We start from the raw sequence: 17,180 nt of genomic DNA, 5'->3' as shown, positions 1-17,180 counted from the left end.
TGAGTTCTTCCTATCAGAATCTAAAAAGACACTGCTACCCTTGTTAAATATTGTTAATATTTTTTTTAAGATTTTATTTATTTATTTATTTGACAGACAGAGATCACAAGTAGGCAGAGAGGCAGGCAGAGAGAGGAGGAAGCAGGCTCCCGGCTGAGCAGAGAGCCCGACGCGGGGCTCGATCCCAGGACCCTGGGATCATGACCAGAGCCGAAGGCAGAGGCTTTAACCCATGGAGCCACCCAGGCGCCCCTAAATATTGTTAATATTTTAATCTCTGGTCTCCTAGTCTATTATAATGGGGAAAATAAAACAAACAAACAAAAAAGAACCTCCTTTCAGTCTGAACTTTTTTTGTATCCTTTAGTTTCCTCAGATTAAGTCCTTGTCTTGCCTTCCTCCATCCCCGCCCCCCACCTTGCTCTAAGTAGATTTAATCCTTTAACAAGAAATCAGTGGAAATAGATTCTCTGCTTCAGTTCAAGCAACCATTCTAAAAACACTTCCCTTGAGATTTTGGCACGCACTGAAGGAAAGTATCTATCTTTTCTCTCAGCTAAGGCAGTTACCTTCCACAGCTCAGCACACCTCTCTCTCTCTCTCTCTATCTCCCTCTCCAACAACACACTTGGTTTCTAGTTCCTTCTGGTATATAACACAGCTCCACACGTTCCAGAGTTCTAAGGTATCCCTTAAAACAGAAACCCCTAAAACAGAAAGCCATAAATCAAGAACATAATACGAAATAAAACAGAATAAAATAAAATGAGCTGGGCTGAAGGGAAAGAGGCTATCATCTGGAGAAGACACCAATTTCCAGAGGAGACTTCAACAGGACTCCAGTAAACAATTCTTCCATCTTTTATAGATTAGTATAGATTGGTAGTACATTAGTATAGATTGGTAGTACAGAAACCATTTTTAAGCTAATTCCTTGAGAACATCTGAATGTTTTCAGTGAGCTGGCTGATAAGGAGAATTGGAACTGTTTTCCTACCGAGGGCGGGAAGAAAGGAAAAAATGTAGCTGAAGAAAGAGAAGACGGTTAATGCAACTTTTGTCCCTATAGATTTTATAAACAGAATCTTGGGGGGAGGGGGGAGTCCCCCAACCTTTTACACAATTGTCAATGCACTACAGTCAGGTCACTTAGCCAACGGGCCCGAGAAAAGCTAGGCCGGGCCTCAGAGAAATATAGCCATGGCCAATTAGAATCTATGTAAAAATAGAAAATGCAATCCACATCTACGCTAGAACACTCCTTCAGTGCAGGAAAGCTCTCTGCCTCCAGCTCATCAGGGATATTACGCTTGCCAGGGTGAGGAGGGCTGGTGCCCACGTGATCAGCCAGTGAGTGAGTTTTTGTGGTGTGTCTCTAAGATGGCAGCAACTGGATTGGGTGAAGAGCGGAAGTTTCAATTTATCTCTCGACTGAAATCATGAAACCAGAAGGAGATCAGAGAGATTCTTCCAGTCCCTTTTGCTGCTTCTCCGACCATGTGTTTTAAGAAACCTGTTTTTGGAAAAGGGTCCTACAGTACCGTTACCTTGGAAATGCAGGCAGGCCATGCCTGGTCTAACTTGACCTTCAGGATGAGGGAAGTGTCTCTCACACAGCACACGAGAGGTGTCTTGGGGCTAGTCAACCGAAGAGTTATTCTCTCGTGATGCGAAACCATCTCTTTTTTTTTTTTTTAAAGATTTTATTTATTTATTTGACAGAGAGAGGGATCACAAGTAGGCAGAGAGGCAGGCAGGGGGTTGGGGGAAGCAGGCTCCCCGCTGAGCAGAGAGCCCGATGTGGGGCTCGATCCCAGGACCCTGGGACCATGACCTGAGCCGAAGGCAGAGGCTTAACCCACTGAGCTACCCAGGTGCCCCTCTTTCTCTTTTTAAACATACACACACACCCGTGAGCGTGCACGCGCATGCACACGCACACACACACACACACCCCTCACTACTCTTTTCTTTAGCTTTAGCTGGGGGTGGAAAATTCCATAGGCCTAAGCTGGCTAAGTGCCTGCTAAGTGTCTGGCCAGCTTGTATCCTGAAACACCTCAAGTCTGAGAGCAGTGCCCACTTACAAGAACTCCAGACTGAGGGAGTTTTGTGTGGGAAAATTTTTTTTAATTATGAAGAATTTAAGAAAACATCCAAATTGAAATTGCAGACTGCAGACCTGTATGGCTTTCTTTCAGCCAAAGTCTCAAAAGGGATTGTACTTCCTCATTTGAATTCTGTGAAGACTTCCGTACCTGGCTGGCAGTTTACCAGCCCATTGGATCCCTGGTCCTCCTCCACCCTGTCAAGTATCCATGTGGTGAACCCAACCCCAGGATCCCACCACTCTTCAACCTCCAGCAATGCCTGTGTGGTAGGAAGCATGGTTTCCACAGAAGTCCGCCATCTTAATCCCTGGAACTCGTTTCTACATTACTTTCTGTGGCAAAGGGGACTCTGCAGATGTGATTAAGGATTTTGAGATGGGGAAATTATCTAGGCTTATCCAGGCAGGACCAGTGTAACCATAAGGGTGCTTCTAAGTGAAGGAGGGAGGTGGGAGAGTCAGAATCAGAGAAGGGGGTATGATGACAGGAGCAGTGTCAGAGTGACATGACGTAAAAAAGACTTGACCGGCCATTGTTGGCTGGAAGATGGAGGAAGGGTCCATGAGCCAAAGAATGCAGGCAGCCTCCAGAAGCTGGAAAAGGCGAGGTAATGGATTCTCCCACAGAGCCTCTGGAGGAAGTGAGGCCCTGCTGACTGACACCTTGGCATTAGCCTAGTGAAACCCACTCTGGACTTCTGACCTCCAGACTGTGAGAATAAATTTATGTTTGAGACACTAAATTTGTGGCAATGTCACAGCAGCCATAGGAAGCGAATCAGGCCATGTGTCTAGTCCAGCCCTCCGTAGAGCCACTGGCTGGGCCTTCTCATCCTGGGCACTCTGCCTTCCGCGAATTCTCTAAGCAGATGCTCACCCCTCCAGCCCACTAATCCCATCGTGCTGAGCTCAAGCTGGGTTTTATTGTTGATGGTGGTGTTGTTTTAAAGATTTTATTTATTTATTCGAGAGGGAGAGAGAGAAAGAGCACAAGCTGGGGAGGGGCAGAGGGAGAAGCAGACATCCCACTGAGCAGGGAACCTGAGGTGGGGCTTGATCCCAGGACCCCGGGATCACGACCTGAGCTGAAGGCAGATGCTTAACCGACTGAGGCACCCAGGCACCCCAAACTCAAGCTGCTTTACGGTCCCAGTGAGGGTAGGGCAGCCCTCCTCAGGGTGAGCAAGAAGACCAAACTCACTTCTGGAGGAAATGGGCAACTGGCTGGAAAGCCAAGGCAGGGGGCTTAGATTCAGGGGATGGGGGTAAGACAAAGGCCCCATAACTGGGACAGTGACATAAGGGGACGAAGAAGAAGATAAAACCTGGTGACCAGAAATGAATATTAAATACAGGGCAGGCCCAGCAACCTAGAGGACTTTGAGGCCCAAGACCTGAGCTCTGCATTCAGTATCCTCTGATGTTACCTTCTTAGGCCCAGGCTGGTCTCTGAGCCCAGGACAGTGCTGAGGCAGCAGTGGACATCGGAGTAGCTCCAGAAACAGAAGGGAAGGAGGAAGGAAGGGGGCAGGGAAGAGAGCAGGGCTTCCATTACAGAACTGAAGTCAGGAGCCTTACAGAATTCTCTTCTGGCTCTCCCAGTACCTGAATGCTCATTTGCAGGGGGCAGACAGAAGCAAAATTCCTCCACAGACAATCACGGTGGCCCCTTGGTAGTGGAGAAGCCCCCTCCCCTGGGGTCAGGTTAGCCAGACTTCTTTGCTCCACAAGCCACAGGGCACGATGGAAAGCCTCTCCTGGCCAGAGGGAGAGCTCCTGGCCCCCTAGGAGCTTTTAAATAATGTTGTAGTTCCATCTTTGCAACAGCTAATTTAGTGGCCTCCAGGCCTGAAGTTATTTCTTGGTGAGAAGTCAGGCACCTCACAGATGACATTCCCTCCTTCGGGTCTCTAGGAAACCAATCACTGCGGTGAAGCGTGAGGAACTTGTTAACTTAGGAAAATAAACTGGTTATGCCCACAGGACTCTTCTACGCACCCCGTGAGTACCGACACGGGGTCCTGCTAGGCGCAAAGCTGGAGCCTGGCAGTTTCTCAAGTGGATAAACCAAGCTACTAATATCAAAGGCCTGGAGAGACATATAGATGCTATTTTGGGGGCAGCACTACCCTGTACCAAAAAAAGAAAAAATCATAAAAACAGTTCCGTGACTCCGATCCCAGGTACCTTGGCAGAGCCAGTGTTCTGGAGAATTTTTTTCCCCATATACTTATTCAAATAGCAGAGAATGGAAGAACGGCCAATTGCAAACAGTTCTCAAAATCCTTAGGCTTACTTTGGCAAGGAAAAGTCTATATGCATCCTGCCCACATTTCTCAATCGCAACCCCACCCCTCTTTTTTTGTTTTGTTTTGGTTTTGTCCTCACCTCCTACTTTCCCACTTTGGAGACCCAAGCTCACTCAGAAATAAACACAGTTTCCCAAGGAGAAGGAGGAGGCGATCATCACCAAAACCACACAAAAAGAGCTTCCTCCACCTGATCTACTGGAGACTCTAGGCCAGAAGCGAGTGCTTCTTTACCTGATGACACCAAAGGAGACAAGATACCTGGAGTTCATAACCTGTTCTGTGATTTGGTCAAGATGGCTGCCCAGCCTTACCTGGGTCTCTCCTTCCCCATTTCCGCACAGCAGGGGCGGACAGGGGCAACATGGTGCGTGTTCAATGGTGACCTGTGACAACATGCCATGTCATAGGTCTAACATTTTTTTAACCCTTCGTAAGCCTGGGGGTTATTCATCTAAAAACCATTTCCAACAATTGCGTTTCCCCAGCCTCCTGCCACACTTCACGGAAACACTTCCCCCTGACTCGGAGGCTTGGAAGACCGCTTGACTTCTTAGTTAAATCTCACCCGGTAAAAGAGTTCGTTTGGGAGGGAAAGCTGATTCTTAAGTTTATCAGAATAGCCTCGAACATTTCTCAGCAGCCTGAAGCATATATGATCTGACCTAGGCTGTCAAGAACTGCAAAAATACAACTTCCTGGGAAAGAGAAACTCCATGGGCAATGAGAATCAGGTGGAGAACAACTGCAGGAAATCGTTAATAGCAAATTTAGGCCTGATTGCGCGAGGTCGGGCGCGGACAATAGATAAACCACATGTCGCTCGAACAGCTGCCACATTTTCCATCCTATCGGCTATGCTGGAAACCCGTACGCACTATTCCTGATAGAACCTATCCTGCTAGCACAAAACCAGGATAACTGAATATAAAGCACACTCATTTCTTAGGAGACATTTAGGCTTTATGAGTTTTCCACTAAAATACAGGTCTCCAAAATAGACCTTTAAAAAGACACCTGAATTTGAACTTCAATATTCACTTAAAAAAAAAAAAAGAAGAAAAGTGACGATTCATGAATTAAAGGGATGTCAATAAAGTTTTGGGAGGGAAAGGAAAGAGCACCGGAGTTCTATTTTTCCACAGGGAGCTCCTCTAACCCCTCCTTTCGCGTCAACCACTCTGAACAGACTGTCCTGTCCTAAAGGTCAGTGCTTTTGCAAAAGGCCTTGCACACAAGTTCCCCGGACCAGAAGGGCTTCTCCACAGGCAGGAGCCGGAGTGTTCCTCCCCACCAGAGGACCAGCCTTCCCACTCACTCATCAGACCTGAGTGAAGGCAAGGATGGCCAAAGATCCAGAGCCCTAGCTTGCACCTGCCAGTTTCTTCTTCTAGGAAGGGGGCGTGCTTCCCTTCCATCCATTTTTGTTTCGTCTGGTGACCTGGGCTACATACCCAAAAGACTTCTTGCCCACGAGAAAGCCTGGGAATATTCATGAGAGCCAAGAGCACTTGGCAGAGTCGCATGCCAAGGCCCCTGTTGTGCGCTTTGCAAGCCACGCCTCCTTTAAGCCTCTCCACACACCCACAGGAGGGATTATCAAGACACTAGAAGGTTAAATAACTGACCCAAGGTCACCCAGTAAGAAGCCGAGCTGAACTCTGAACCTGGGCCACGTCCTTCCAGATCCCACTCGACGACGTCGCGCTGTTCTCATAAACCCTAGCTTCCAGGCTTGGAAGTTCAAGGAGACTTGGCCCCGGTGACCACTCTGAGCCTCCAGGGTGGGAACCCGGCAAGAACCGAGGAGGCATCCGGCTAGAAGTGGCTAAAAAGCAACAGGCCAATGTTACGTGTGAGCAGCCTCCCCCCAGCCCCACCACAACCCACATTCCTGACAAAAGCTAAAGGAGAGCAAGAGATCTAAACCCCGAAGAGATGTGGATCATAAAATTGCCGCTGGATTTACAGAAAAGGGGAAACAGCTCTAGCTCCTTCTCCTTCCTGTGGTTTCCAGCCTTCCCTTCTGTGTTAACAACAAAATACTAAGAATTCTTCAACAGGCCTTACTCTGATTCTGTATCTCAGAAGAAAGTAACACCCAGGTAGGTAAATGACTCCTTTGAACTGAAATGCCACCAACAAGTAAGGGGAGGGGGGCTCCTCTGAGCGGAGGACTAGGGGTTTAGGAAGGTAGCAAGCACTTCTTCCAGTCTGTGGAGGTCCCGTAAAGGAATGCCAAGGTGAGTCACACGTGTACACTGTAGATAAATCTGAGTGTTAGACGTTACCATTTACTTTCCCCGACTCCCTAAAAAAAAAAAAAAAAGGCCTCTACACTCAAATAAATGTGGGAAATGTCATAGAACAGTGTTCATGGGCAAAAGCCTGGTTAACATTGTTGAACCCCTAAAGGACCGAACCCTTGAAAAAACAGTAAAGATCACCAAAAAAGAACGTGGGGCGGGGAAGGAAGGCAGAGATGACGTCACCAACTGAAGGCAGAAGGCAGAATAGCTAGGCTTCTGCCAACTTCTGTCTTCTCCATTTGGGTCATTTGCATACATCTAATCTTCCTTCCGGACCTGTGAGTCCCTTCAGGGCAGGAAACAGCCCATGCAACCCCTCTTCTCCCCAGCTCAAACTCTAGGAGGGGGAGCTGCCCCGGGGGTGACCTGACTTCCCATTTCTGTTCTAACTGGAAGTCTGGGGCTAGCCTCCAGACCACTCCTCCACGCCCTGCCTCCCACTTCCCTAATCACCCCCAAAGGTGCAAACCTCTTTAATCAGCCTAATCTGGCCTACAATCTCATCTCAGCCCTCCCCCTCCCCCTTCCTCCCCTTCCTGATCCCATTTGGAACACTTCTCTGCCCTCAAGAACCCTAGTCTTGGGGCGCCTGGCTGGCTCAGCTGGTAGAGCATGTGACTCTTGATGTCAGGGTTATGAGTTCAAGCCTGACATTGGGAGTAGAGTTTACTTAAAACGAAGCATAAAAAAAAGGAACCCTAGTCTTTTGCCAGAACACAACACTACGTGCTCAGCCATTCCCTAGAATGTTCTCTCCACATTAAGCCTGACTTAACTGAAAGCCGGTTTTATCCTGACAGCCCTCTTGGGATGAGGTTGCTCTTCTTTTCCTCTCCCCTATCACCAAACACACTTCGCCTCCGATTCACCCCGGCTCAGAAACCTCAGCGCCATCTTGACTCCACCTCCTCTCCTCTTTCCCTCCCACTTCTTCCTTCCTCTCTTCTCCTCCCCCTTCAAGAATCCCCGATTCTATCACTGAAACACCTCTTACATCCTCCCCCTTATCTCCATTCTCACTGCCTCAGGTAAGCCTTTCTTATCTCTCTCTCCAGAACTATGTAACTATATGTTAACTAGTGACCTGGCCTCCAGTTACCCAACACCTTGTCCAGCCTACATAACGCTGCCAGTGGATTTTCCGCTGAGTACCCACCGCATTCCAGGCACTGTGTGAGGCCTAGGCATAGAGATGAATACACAGACCCTGACTTCTTGGCTAATATCTAGAAAGGGCAAGAAACATTGCCCCCTCCCCCATCTGTGATAGGCCCTTCTAGAAGACCTTTGTTTCACCAGCTCCCTCTTTTTTTAAAACCTTTATGAATCACTTATACATCAGACACTTTCCATAAACTATCTTCTTTCATCTTCCTAAGAACCACACAAGGTGGGTACTATTTACCCCATTTCACAGATGAGGAAAATAAGATCTGGTTACTGGCCTCATTTCACAAGGCGAGCAAGCAGGTGACCAAGGCCACGTTCAGGCCCAGGTCTGACTCTTGAGCCTGGGCTCTTGCCTCCCATGTTTTAAGTAGGACAGCAAAATTCTGGAGAAGAGCCCAAACAGGATGACCATGATGGTGAAGAATTTTGAAACCAAGTCATATGAAAAAGAGAGGAAAGAAATGAAGTCTCTTTGGGTTTTGCGAAAAATAGCATGGTGCTGGGGCGCCTGGGAGGCTCAGGCAGTTAAGTGTCAGAATCTTTTTTTTAAATTATTTATTTATTTGACAGAGAGCGAGAGAGAGAGAGGTCACAGTAGGCAGAGAGGCAGGCAGGGAGAGAGGGGGAAGCAGGCTCCCCGCTGAGCAGAGAGCCCGATTCGGGGCTCGATCCCAGGACCTTGAGACCATGACCTGAGCTGAAGGCAGAGGCTTAAACCACTGAGCCACCCAGGTGCCCCAAGTGTCAGAATCTTGATCTTGGCTCAGGTCCTGATCTCAGGGTCCTGGGATGGAGCCCGTGTCAGGCTTGTGCTGGGTGTAGAACCTGCTTGAGATGCTCTCTCTCCTCGCCCTCTGCCCCCTCCACCCCCACACAAAATGACATGGTGGATGTCTCCAGGTATTTGAAAGGTTGTCATGCAAAAGAGGAAGCAAACATATTCTGTGTGGCTCCAAACAGCAAAGCTAGGTCTGGCTGTGGCAGAACTTAATGGAGTAAATTTCAGTTCAAGAGCCTTTTCTAGCATACCCCTATACCCCTCCTAACAGGCAAGTAGCATTTAAGGAGAAGCCAAGTCTTCATCTGTCAGGGGTATATGTAGGGGGCAAGCCTGCCACGTGCCAGTGGTCTAGATCAGCATTTCTGGGCAATGAGAATCACCTTGAGTAGTTTTTAAAACACACGATGCCTGGCCCCACCCGGGACTTATCGAAACAGAGTCTTGGGGTTGAGACCGTTATTGCAAGAATTACAAACCAGGAAATACGTCTGTAAGAAGGTTCACTCAAATCCCCCAAAGAAGAAATACAAATGGCTAAATCCACATATGAGAAACTGTTGGAGAGTAACCGAAGAAATGCAAATTGGAATGGTGCTGTACTATCTACCTACCTCCTATCAGACTGCAAAGACTAAAAAATATTAATAACTAGTGTTGGCATGGGAGAGGGGAGATGAACATGTGCATATTCTGATAAACAGTGAATGCCAACAATTTTCTGAAGAGCGATTTGACAGTGTGTTCCAGGGGACTTTTTCTTTTAATTAATCTATTTATTTTTAAATTCCAGTATAATTAACATACAGCGTTATATTAGTTTCAGGTGTACAACACAGTGATTCAACAGTTCCATACACGACTCAGGGCTCATCACGGTAAGTATACTCTGACTCCTCACCCCCCCCAGCTCCCCTCAAGAGATTTTATTTATTTATTGGACAGAGACAGAGAGCACAAGCAGACGCAGCGGCAAGCAGAAGGAGAGCGACAGCAGACTCCCCGCTGAACGGGGAGCCCGATGCGGGGCTTGATCCCAGGACCCCGGGATCATGACCTGAATCGAAGGCAGATGCTCAATGGACTAAGCCACCCAGGCATCCCATCAGAGGGCTTTTTAATGCTAAAAATGTGTCTAATGTTGCAGCAAACAACTCCATTGCTGGAAATTTCCCCTGAAGGGACAATCTAGCAAGCTTGGAAACGCCTGCTCAAAGATGTTCATCCGTTAATGTTTTATACCTGTGCTGTCGGAAAGAACGTGCTGCAATGATGGGCACGTTCTCTGTCTGCGCTGTCCTATTTGGCAGCCCCAAAGCCACATGTGACTACTGTGTATCTGAACGGTGACAAGTGCAAAGGAGCCAATTTTTTAAGTTAACGTAAATGTAAATGGCCACAGGTGTCTAGGAGCTAGCACAACTCACGTCTCTAACACCACAAAACTAGAAACTACCAAACTATCGCACAACGAAGTATGATTACCTACCGTACACGCACAGTGGAAGTTTTGGCCGTCATTAAACATGATTACATGCATTTACATTAACTGAAGTGAAGAAACAAATGTTCATAGGATATTAATAAGTAAAAAAATTACTTCAAAGTTTGTATGTTTTTTCATCTTCTTTCATAGATAGATACACACATAGAGATCAAAGAGTCTTGACCTACACACGTTAGAATTTTAACAGTCTCCCTGCATAATGAGATAATTATTCTTGCCTGGTTTTCCGCCTTTTCTACAACAAACATGCATTTACTATGTAACAAAGCAATAAACGTTTAAAAAAAGAAAGCTTAGGGGCACCTGGGTGGCTCAGTGGGTTAACCCTCTGCCTTCGGCTCAGGTCATGATCTCAGGGTCCTGGGACCCAGCCCTGCATCAGGCTCTCTGCTCAGCGGGGAGCCTGCTTTACCCTTTCTCTGCCTGCCTCTCTGCCTGCTTGTGATTTCTTTTTCTCTCTCTCTCTCTCTGTCAAATAAATAAATAAAATCTTTTAAAAAGAAAAGAAAGCTTAACAAGGGTTAGTCTAGGAAAAAAGCTCAACCCAGAGATTTCTTGTGCACGTTTGTCTTAGGAAACAAATTCCGCTATTTGGTGCTTCAAAGAGAGTTCACAGCAAACTCCCACGGGGGCTTTTGGACAGCTCCTCCAGGGGTGACTTGCCCTCGGGCCCCCTAACCTGGAGCAGCCCACGGGAGCAGGGAGCCTCCTTCTTGTTTAGGCACCAACACTTGGGGTAACCGTCCGCAGCTCATTCAGCCAGAGCCTAGCTAGGTCAGAGAACCAGAAATGCTTGGTCAAGAAGCCCGTGGCCATGGGCTTTATTCCACGTTGTTGTTTGGTCCTATATTAAGGAACCGCCCACAACTTCCCTGGGTGGAGAGAGCAGGACAGCAGATTCATTTCCAGGCCTTCCCTACATTCGAACAGAACATGCATTCCAAGCAAAGGTAGTTGTGTGCGGTGGGTTGGGAGGCAGTCAGCAGCTGTGGCGCTCTCAGCCATCCTCGGCTTTTGGAGAGTTTTTCTCTACCAGGGTTATTAGATGACATCCAGCAGGTGCCGGCCAAGGACATATCCTGCCTCCAGGGGCTAAAGCCCAGAACATCTAGCAACTCTTTCCAGATCCTTCTGCGCCCGAGGAATTGAGGGTAAGTTCCGCAGCAGTAGGCAAGCAGTATTTAAACACCTACCAGGCGATTTTTCCCAGGCTGACACAAGGACTGCCCTTAAGGGCAGCTAGAACATGACAGGTTTCCGAATGACTTTGTGTCCCCCACCCCCCAGCACAAACAGCTATAGCCTGAATTGTAACAAAAACACCGTTTCGACTCTGCATTTTAAATGTGTGTATATGTAAAAACTTCTCTTTTAATCACACACACTCTCGGGTTATAATATTCTCCCCAAACCTCTCCCGGGAAATCTCTGCCAACGGTTAATTCTATCATTATCCTTTTCCCTCGGTTAAAACTGACCTTCACATAAATGCCAAACCTAAAGGAAAATGCAGCAACCAGTCTCTTTCCCTGCTTGCTTCATTATTTAGTGAATAGAGGTGTGGGCGTACTAATAACTGAATGAAAGTGTGAATCCGTGCCTACATGCTTTATACAGCCCAGGACCTCAGAGTTCTTCAGACAGGGAGCAAAACGGAATGATGGTAGCCGCATGCCAACAAGGGTATAATTGTAAAAATAATAATAATAAATTTAAAAAATCAAAAAAAACAAAACCAACACCCATCTAAATGGGAAATACTGTGTATTTGTCATATATGCGTTCAGTCTGTAGGGTTTTCCAAGTTCTAGTGGGAAAGCCACCGGAGGACGGCGTGACCTGCTGTGGGAATGGCTCCCTCGTGAAATCCCACGAATACAGGCCTAACTCCTTTCACCGCACTTCGCTTCGCCCTGCTTTGCTGGTAATTGCGTGTTTTACAAAGTGGGGATGTGTTGCAAACTGCCTCGAGCAAGTCTATCGGCACCATCTCTCCAAAAACACCTGCTCACTTCACATCTGTGTCGATTTGGTTACACCTTGCAAGAGTTCAGACCTTTTTGTTGTTATGGCACTTGCTACGGTGATCTGTGATCGGTGACTACGACTCACTGAAAGCTCTGATGATGGCTGGCATTTTTTTTTTTTTAGCACCGCAATTATTTTTTTAATTAAGTCATCTACGTTGTTTTTGAGACGCAGTGCTATTGCACACTTAACAGACTACAGTATAGTGTAAACGTAACTTTTTGATGCATGGGTCAAGCAAAAATTTCATCTTGTTCGCTTTATCATGACGGCCACTCTCCGGCGGTGGTCTGGAACCGAACCCCCAGACCTCTGAAGTATTCCTGTGTGTGAGTCCGTATTGAAGCCATAATGCGAGTGTCGCGGGTTTATAGCAGCAAGTGTAAATCCTACTTCAGCTGTCTCTAATAAACACTTTGGGGCTTAAATCAGAAAAAAATCAGAAGTTGTGGCGGCAGCTGCAACACGGTCCACTTGCGTTCCAAACACCCATGGCTTTACTAACTCTGGTGACTGGCTCTTTGTGTCAGAAAAACAGGAGCCAAAGAAAGAGCCAGTTAGGAGAATCTACCCCATTAAAGGTTGCTTCCTTATTTCTTCATTGACCGAACTGCTTGCAAACAGCATGCGCCAAGATGCGAATAATCTAGGTGTCCTACTGACAAACACATACAAAGACCCAACCAGGACTGCAACTAATAAGAACAAATGAAGAAAATGGCACCTGCATTCCCATATAACTAGAGGGCACCTACCATTTTTCTTGAATGTGGGAGAAAGGCTCAACAGACATTCACGGGTTTGGATTCCTAGAATCTGTCCCCCACGTCACCCCTCATCAGCTCCTCAAATCTCCATGTGGATCACACACCAGAGTAGTAAATAAATACCATTCCAGTGCCTTGCCTGGTAAACATCTGTGCACTCAGTCCCAAGTAAACCAGGCTGGCAGCAGCTTCCAGAAAAATCTGCTCCCACTAACAGTTTTTCCAGCTTTGCCACGGAGCCAGCAGTAAGGAAGAGGTATCTGTACCTGTGTTACACAAAATTATTTTAAAAGCCTCAAAGCCTTCGGCACTTGCATGGCTCGGTCTGTTAAGCACCCTGACTCTTGATTTCTGCTCAGGTCATGATTTCAGGGTCATGGGCTAGAGCCGTACTCGGTGGGGAATGTGCTGGAGATTGTCTCTCTCTCTCTCTCTCTCTCCCTCTACCTCTGGCCCTCCCTGCCATTATCTCTCTCTCTAATAAATAGATAAATCTTAAAAAAAAAAAAAGCAAGGATGTTAATATTAACGTTTTGCTGCTGAGGGTAGCAGGTTGAAGGCTGGTCAAATCCCAGTGGAGGTTTGCCGGAGCCCATTTCTACTCTTGAGACCATCTGTCCACATTACAGGCTCCCTTCGCACCATGCAGTAGAGGGCCAGCCACCCCGGCTCAAGCATGGTTTTTTTATTCCCATATTTAGGAAAGCATCTCCTGAGCGAGGCAGATTGAATCACTAGTTAGCAATCACCCAAGATGACAGCCGGGTATCAATGCCCTACACATGGCTTGCCTTCCCCTCTAAACTGGCTGTTATGACAGCCGAGGTTCCAATCTGACCCTAACAGGACCTCATTCTAAATTCAGTGAGACACACAATAAGCCAAGTCCATTAAAACAACATTAAAGGTCTGGTTTTAGCTCTGCTAAACAGCAGGATTAAACTTTCAAGGGTCCAGCCATGATAGAGAGATTTCTTTAAAGTCACTTGGCTTTGCACAGTTGTAGCTATTAGGGATCAGATCTTTATCTCAAAGGTACACATTTTACCTTTGATCCTCCTCCAGAACTCCCACTAATGTCAACTTTCTCCACAGTTGGGATCAAGCCCCTGGCCTCCCTTTAATGTTGGCTTTATCGCAGATTCTACAAGATCAACAGAAAAATCACAAGGAAAAGCTGTGAAGTTCCCTTCCAATGATAAGTTGTTGGAACAAAAAGAGCCCACACGTAAATGGTGAAATTTAAACACAGCAGACGAGACGCTGTAAGGTAGAGGGAAAGGAGACACGAGAAGGAAAAGCAACAACGAAAACCCAAAGTAACAAAACAAATACTAATTAACCACTCTGATGGCTTATCTGGGGTTTGCTCTCTAGTCCAGGAAATTGGCAACGAGTGTCTTGAAAACAGAAGGGGCGAGTGCCCGTTAGCACCGTCCGCTTTCCTCCTGAGCCAGACAATCCGGAGGGCGCTGAGCATGCGATGGAGGGCTCCCAGGGGGTCAACGCGCTTTCAAATCCCCATCCCCCAGACCTGCCGCCTCGGAGGCACCCCGGGGCTCTGACATCCCCCACCCCCGCCGTCCTCCATCCCTGGACCGGCACACACCATCATCCCCCAAATACTGCCCCATCTCCTCGCCTCTGGAGCGCTCTTGGGTCCCAGGGGACACCCTCGCCCTGTGGCAACCGACCCCGCGCGCACTCGCCCCGGAACCCCGTTGTTTGCAATTCCCTCCCTCCGCGGCAGCAGCAGCAGCACCCGTTCGCCACCCATCACCACCCTCTCCCCAGTAGCGGGAGGAAGTCGCTTTGCTTCCTCTGTTCTCACCGCCCGCCCGAGCTTGGGAACCCGGGGCTTTTTGGGTGGGGTTCTCTTTTTGTGTGTACACAATGCGTGTGTGTATGTGTGTGTGTGTGTGTGCGCGCACGCGCGCGCACGCGAGTGTGTGTGTGCAAAACGCTCATCGCATCCTTCCGCCGCGGCTCAGGTGTCCGCAGGAGGGAATCGGGATCTCGTCGCGCCCTGGTCCCTAGCTCTTTGTGCGGGCTCCAGGGCAGAGCGAGGTCCGCTCCCCAGCTCACACCCCCACCCATCCCGGGGCCCGGGCCCAGGTTCCGAGCGTCCGCCTCCCGCGCAGCCGGCCGAGCCCCCGAACGCCCGTCGGGGTCCCACCGGGCGCACGCCTCCGCCGCACCCGGCGGCCGCCGCGCTGTCAGCGGGCGCCCGGGACTCGGACCCCGGCCGGCGGCGGCTGGTGCGCAAACTTACTGAAGCGGAGAAAGAGCCCGGGGCGCCGCGGGCGGCCGCCGCCAGCGCCGTTCCGGTCCCCGTGCCCGTGTCCGCGCATAGAAAGCCACCCCGTCGCTCCCGCCCGGAGCGCGTCCTCCCGGGGCGCCCGGTGCCCCGGCCACTCACCAGCACCACGGAGCCCCGCACGGCCTCCGACACGCTCTGCCGGAGCTCGGCCGCCGTGCCGGGCTTGCTGAGCCGCTTGGTGAATTTGCGCACTTCGGCCATGGCAGCGGCGGACGGCTGGCGGCGGGCGCACTCACTGCCCCGGGCCGGGGCGGCCACGGCCGCGGCTGCTCCCTCTGTTTACCCGCTGGCCGACCGGCCACATCGCAGCTCGGCGGCGGCGCGGCTCCCGCGGCTCCTCCCTCCCCGCCGCGGCTCCTCCCTCGTTCCCTCCTTCCCTCCGCGGCTGGCCCGCGCGCTCCCCGTCCTGCCCCACGGCGGGGCCGCTCCCTCCCCTGGAGAGCTTGGGCTCGGCTCGCGGCGGGCCCCAGGAGGAGGGTGTGTCCGGCGAGGAAGGGTGTGTGCCGGGGGGGAGGGCGAATCGGAGGGGGGGCGAGGGTCACGAGGGAAGAGGGGGGAAGTGGCAACCGCTCGGGCTCCGCCCGCAGCTGATGTTGCTGGTGCAGCCGCATCCGGGAGGGGAGATCGGGCTGCTTTGCTTTTCGCGCGCGCCTCTGTGTGTGTGTGTGTGTGTGTGTGTGTGTGTGTGTGTATGGGGGTGGTGCAACGAAATAGCTCCAAGTGTGGGGCGTGTTCCACCCCAGTGCCTCTATCCCGCCCCAGCGGCTGCAGTGCCTGCAGGAGAGCTTGGGGACTCTTGCGTCGCCCCACCCCGCCAGCCCCCAGGGCCGCGGCGGCGAGGGACTGGGAAAGAACGTGAGCGGCCGCCTATTGTGTGCTCTGCCGGGGAGGGGTCGCGCCGCTGTTGGTGGAGAGCCGGTGTTTTGCCCGAGCGGCTCGCCGGGGTCCAACCCCCGCCCACACAGCTTTCTTGCCCAGGGGGTCCTGCGGCCGGGTGCGACCCTGGGAGGGAGAAGGCTTGGGGAGTTGGAAACTTGCTGCGGCCGAACCCACTCCCCCACCCCACCCCACCCCCACGAGGGCGGGGGAGAATTGGGTGGCGGGGTCTGAGCCTGTGGCAGGTTGTCTAGTTCAGCAGCGGCTGTGCGCTGGGGGTGGGGTGGAGTTGGTATCTGGAAGGCCCTGCCGGTCTTCTAGAAGCTTTCACACGAGTCCAGCTATCACCTCCCCATCTCCTACTCCTTTCCTTATCCTCTTCACTTTCCGAGAAATTATTCTCCAAGAATCAAAGAACGTCTTCTAACCAGCTGTAAAACAAACATGCTTAAGACAGAAGTAAGAATGGGAATCTTGAAGTACGGGGGACCCTGAGAAAGCTCCCCGAGTGTAAAGTGAGAAGCCCCGCTGACCTTGGCAGTTTTCTGTCTGGTTACTTTATTTGTTGAGAGCTTGAAAAAACAACTAACAATTTCTCATGAACCAGGCAGCCTTTCTAAGAAGGTTCCTACCACTGCCTTGGGGCACTTTCCCTAACTTCAGAGACCAAGCAGTGACACCTACATAAAGGACTTTGCTATGAAAACAAGGACATGGGTGATGGTTTCCAGGAACCTGGGAAGGGTCCAGTCTCCTAGCAGCAAATCTATTTCAGCAGCCATCCCATTAGTCCCCATAAAGCACAGAGAGAGGGTCCGAGAGGGCTTGGTACCGGGAGTCCCATAAAGGCAGAGGCTTTGTGTCACCAGTCTGGGCTTTGCACTGTGTATGGATATAGGAGGTGTTCACTGTTGAATGTACCTAGATCAGCACAAAATCACGCCCTGCGTTCCGTGGATGGCTGTGTGGCCCACACTGTTGGTTACTCGCACAACAGCCGTAACTC

The 17,180-nt window shown here is 49.9% G+C and overlaps 1 protein-coding gene across 4 annotated transcripts in view; it reads right to left on the bottom strand.

The window, feature by feature from the left end:
* The window catches only part of DOCK11 (dedicator of cytokinesis 11), a 193,871-nt gene extending 178,227 nt beyond the window's left edge, over positions 1–15,644 (bottom strand). The window contains exon 1 of one of the 4 annotated variants that reach the window (XM_032844786.1): positions 15,398–15,644. In XM_032844786.1, coding sequence (XP_032700677.1) covers positions 15,398–15,499 — 102 coding nt within the window. In that variant the 5' untranslated portion in view covers positions 15,500–15,644. The remainder of the gene's footprint in view (positions 1–15,397) is intronic. The other 3 variants (XM_032844785.1, XM_032844783.1, XM_032844784.1) reach the window with 3 other exon arrangements.
* Positions 15,645–17,180: the final 1,536 nt, after the last annotated feature.

The sequence above is a fragment of the Lontra canadensis genome, unplaced genomic scaffold (genome assembly GCF_010015895.1).
Source record: "Lontra canadensis isolate GAN:19392208 unplaced genomic scaffold, GSC_riverotter_1.0 scaffold155, whole genome shotgun sequence".
NCBI classification, from domain to species: Eukaryota; Metazoa; Chordata; class Mammalia; order Carnivora; family Mustelidae; genus Lontra; species Lontra canadensis.
Note: the sequence above shows the minus strand (reverse complement) of the source record. Positions and strands in the feature narration are given on the sequence as shown.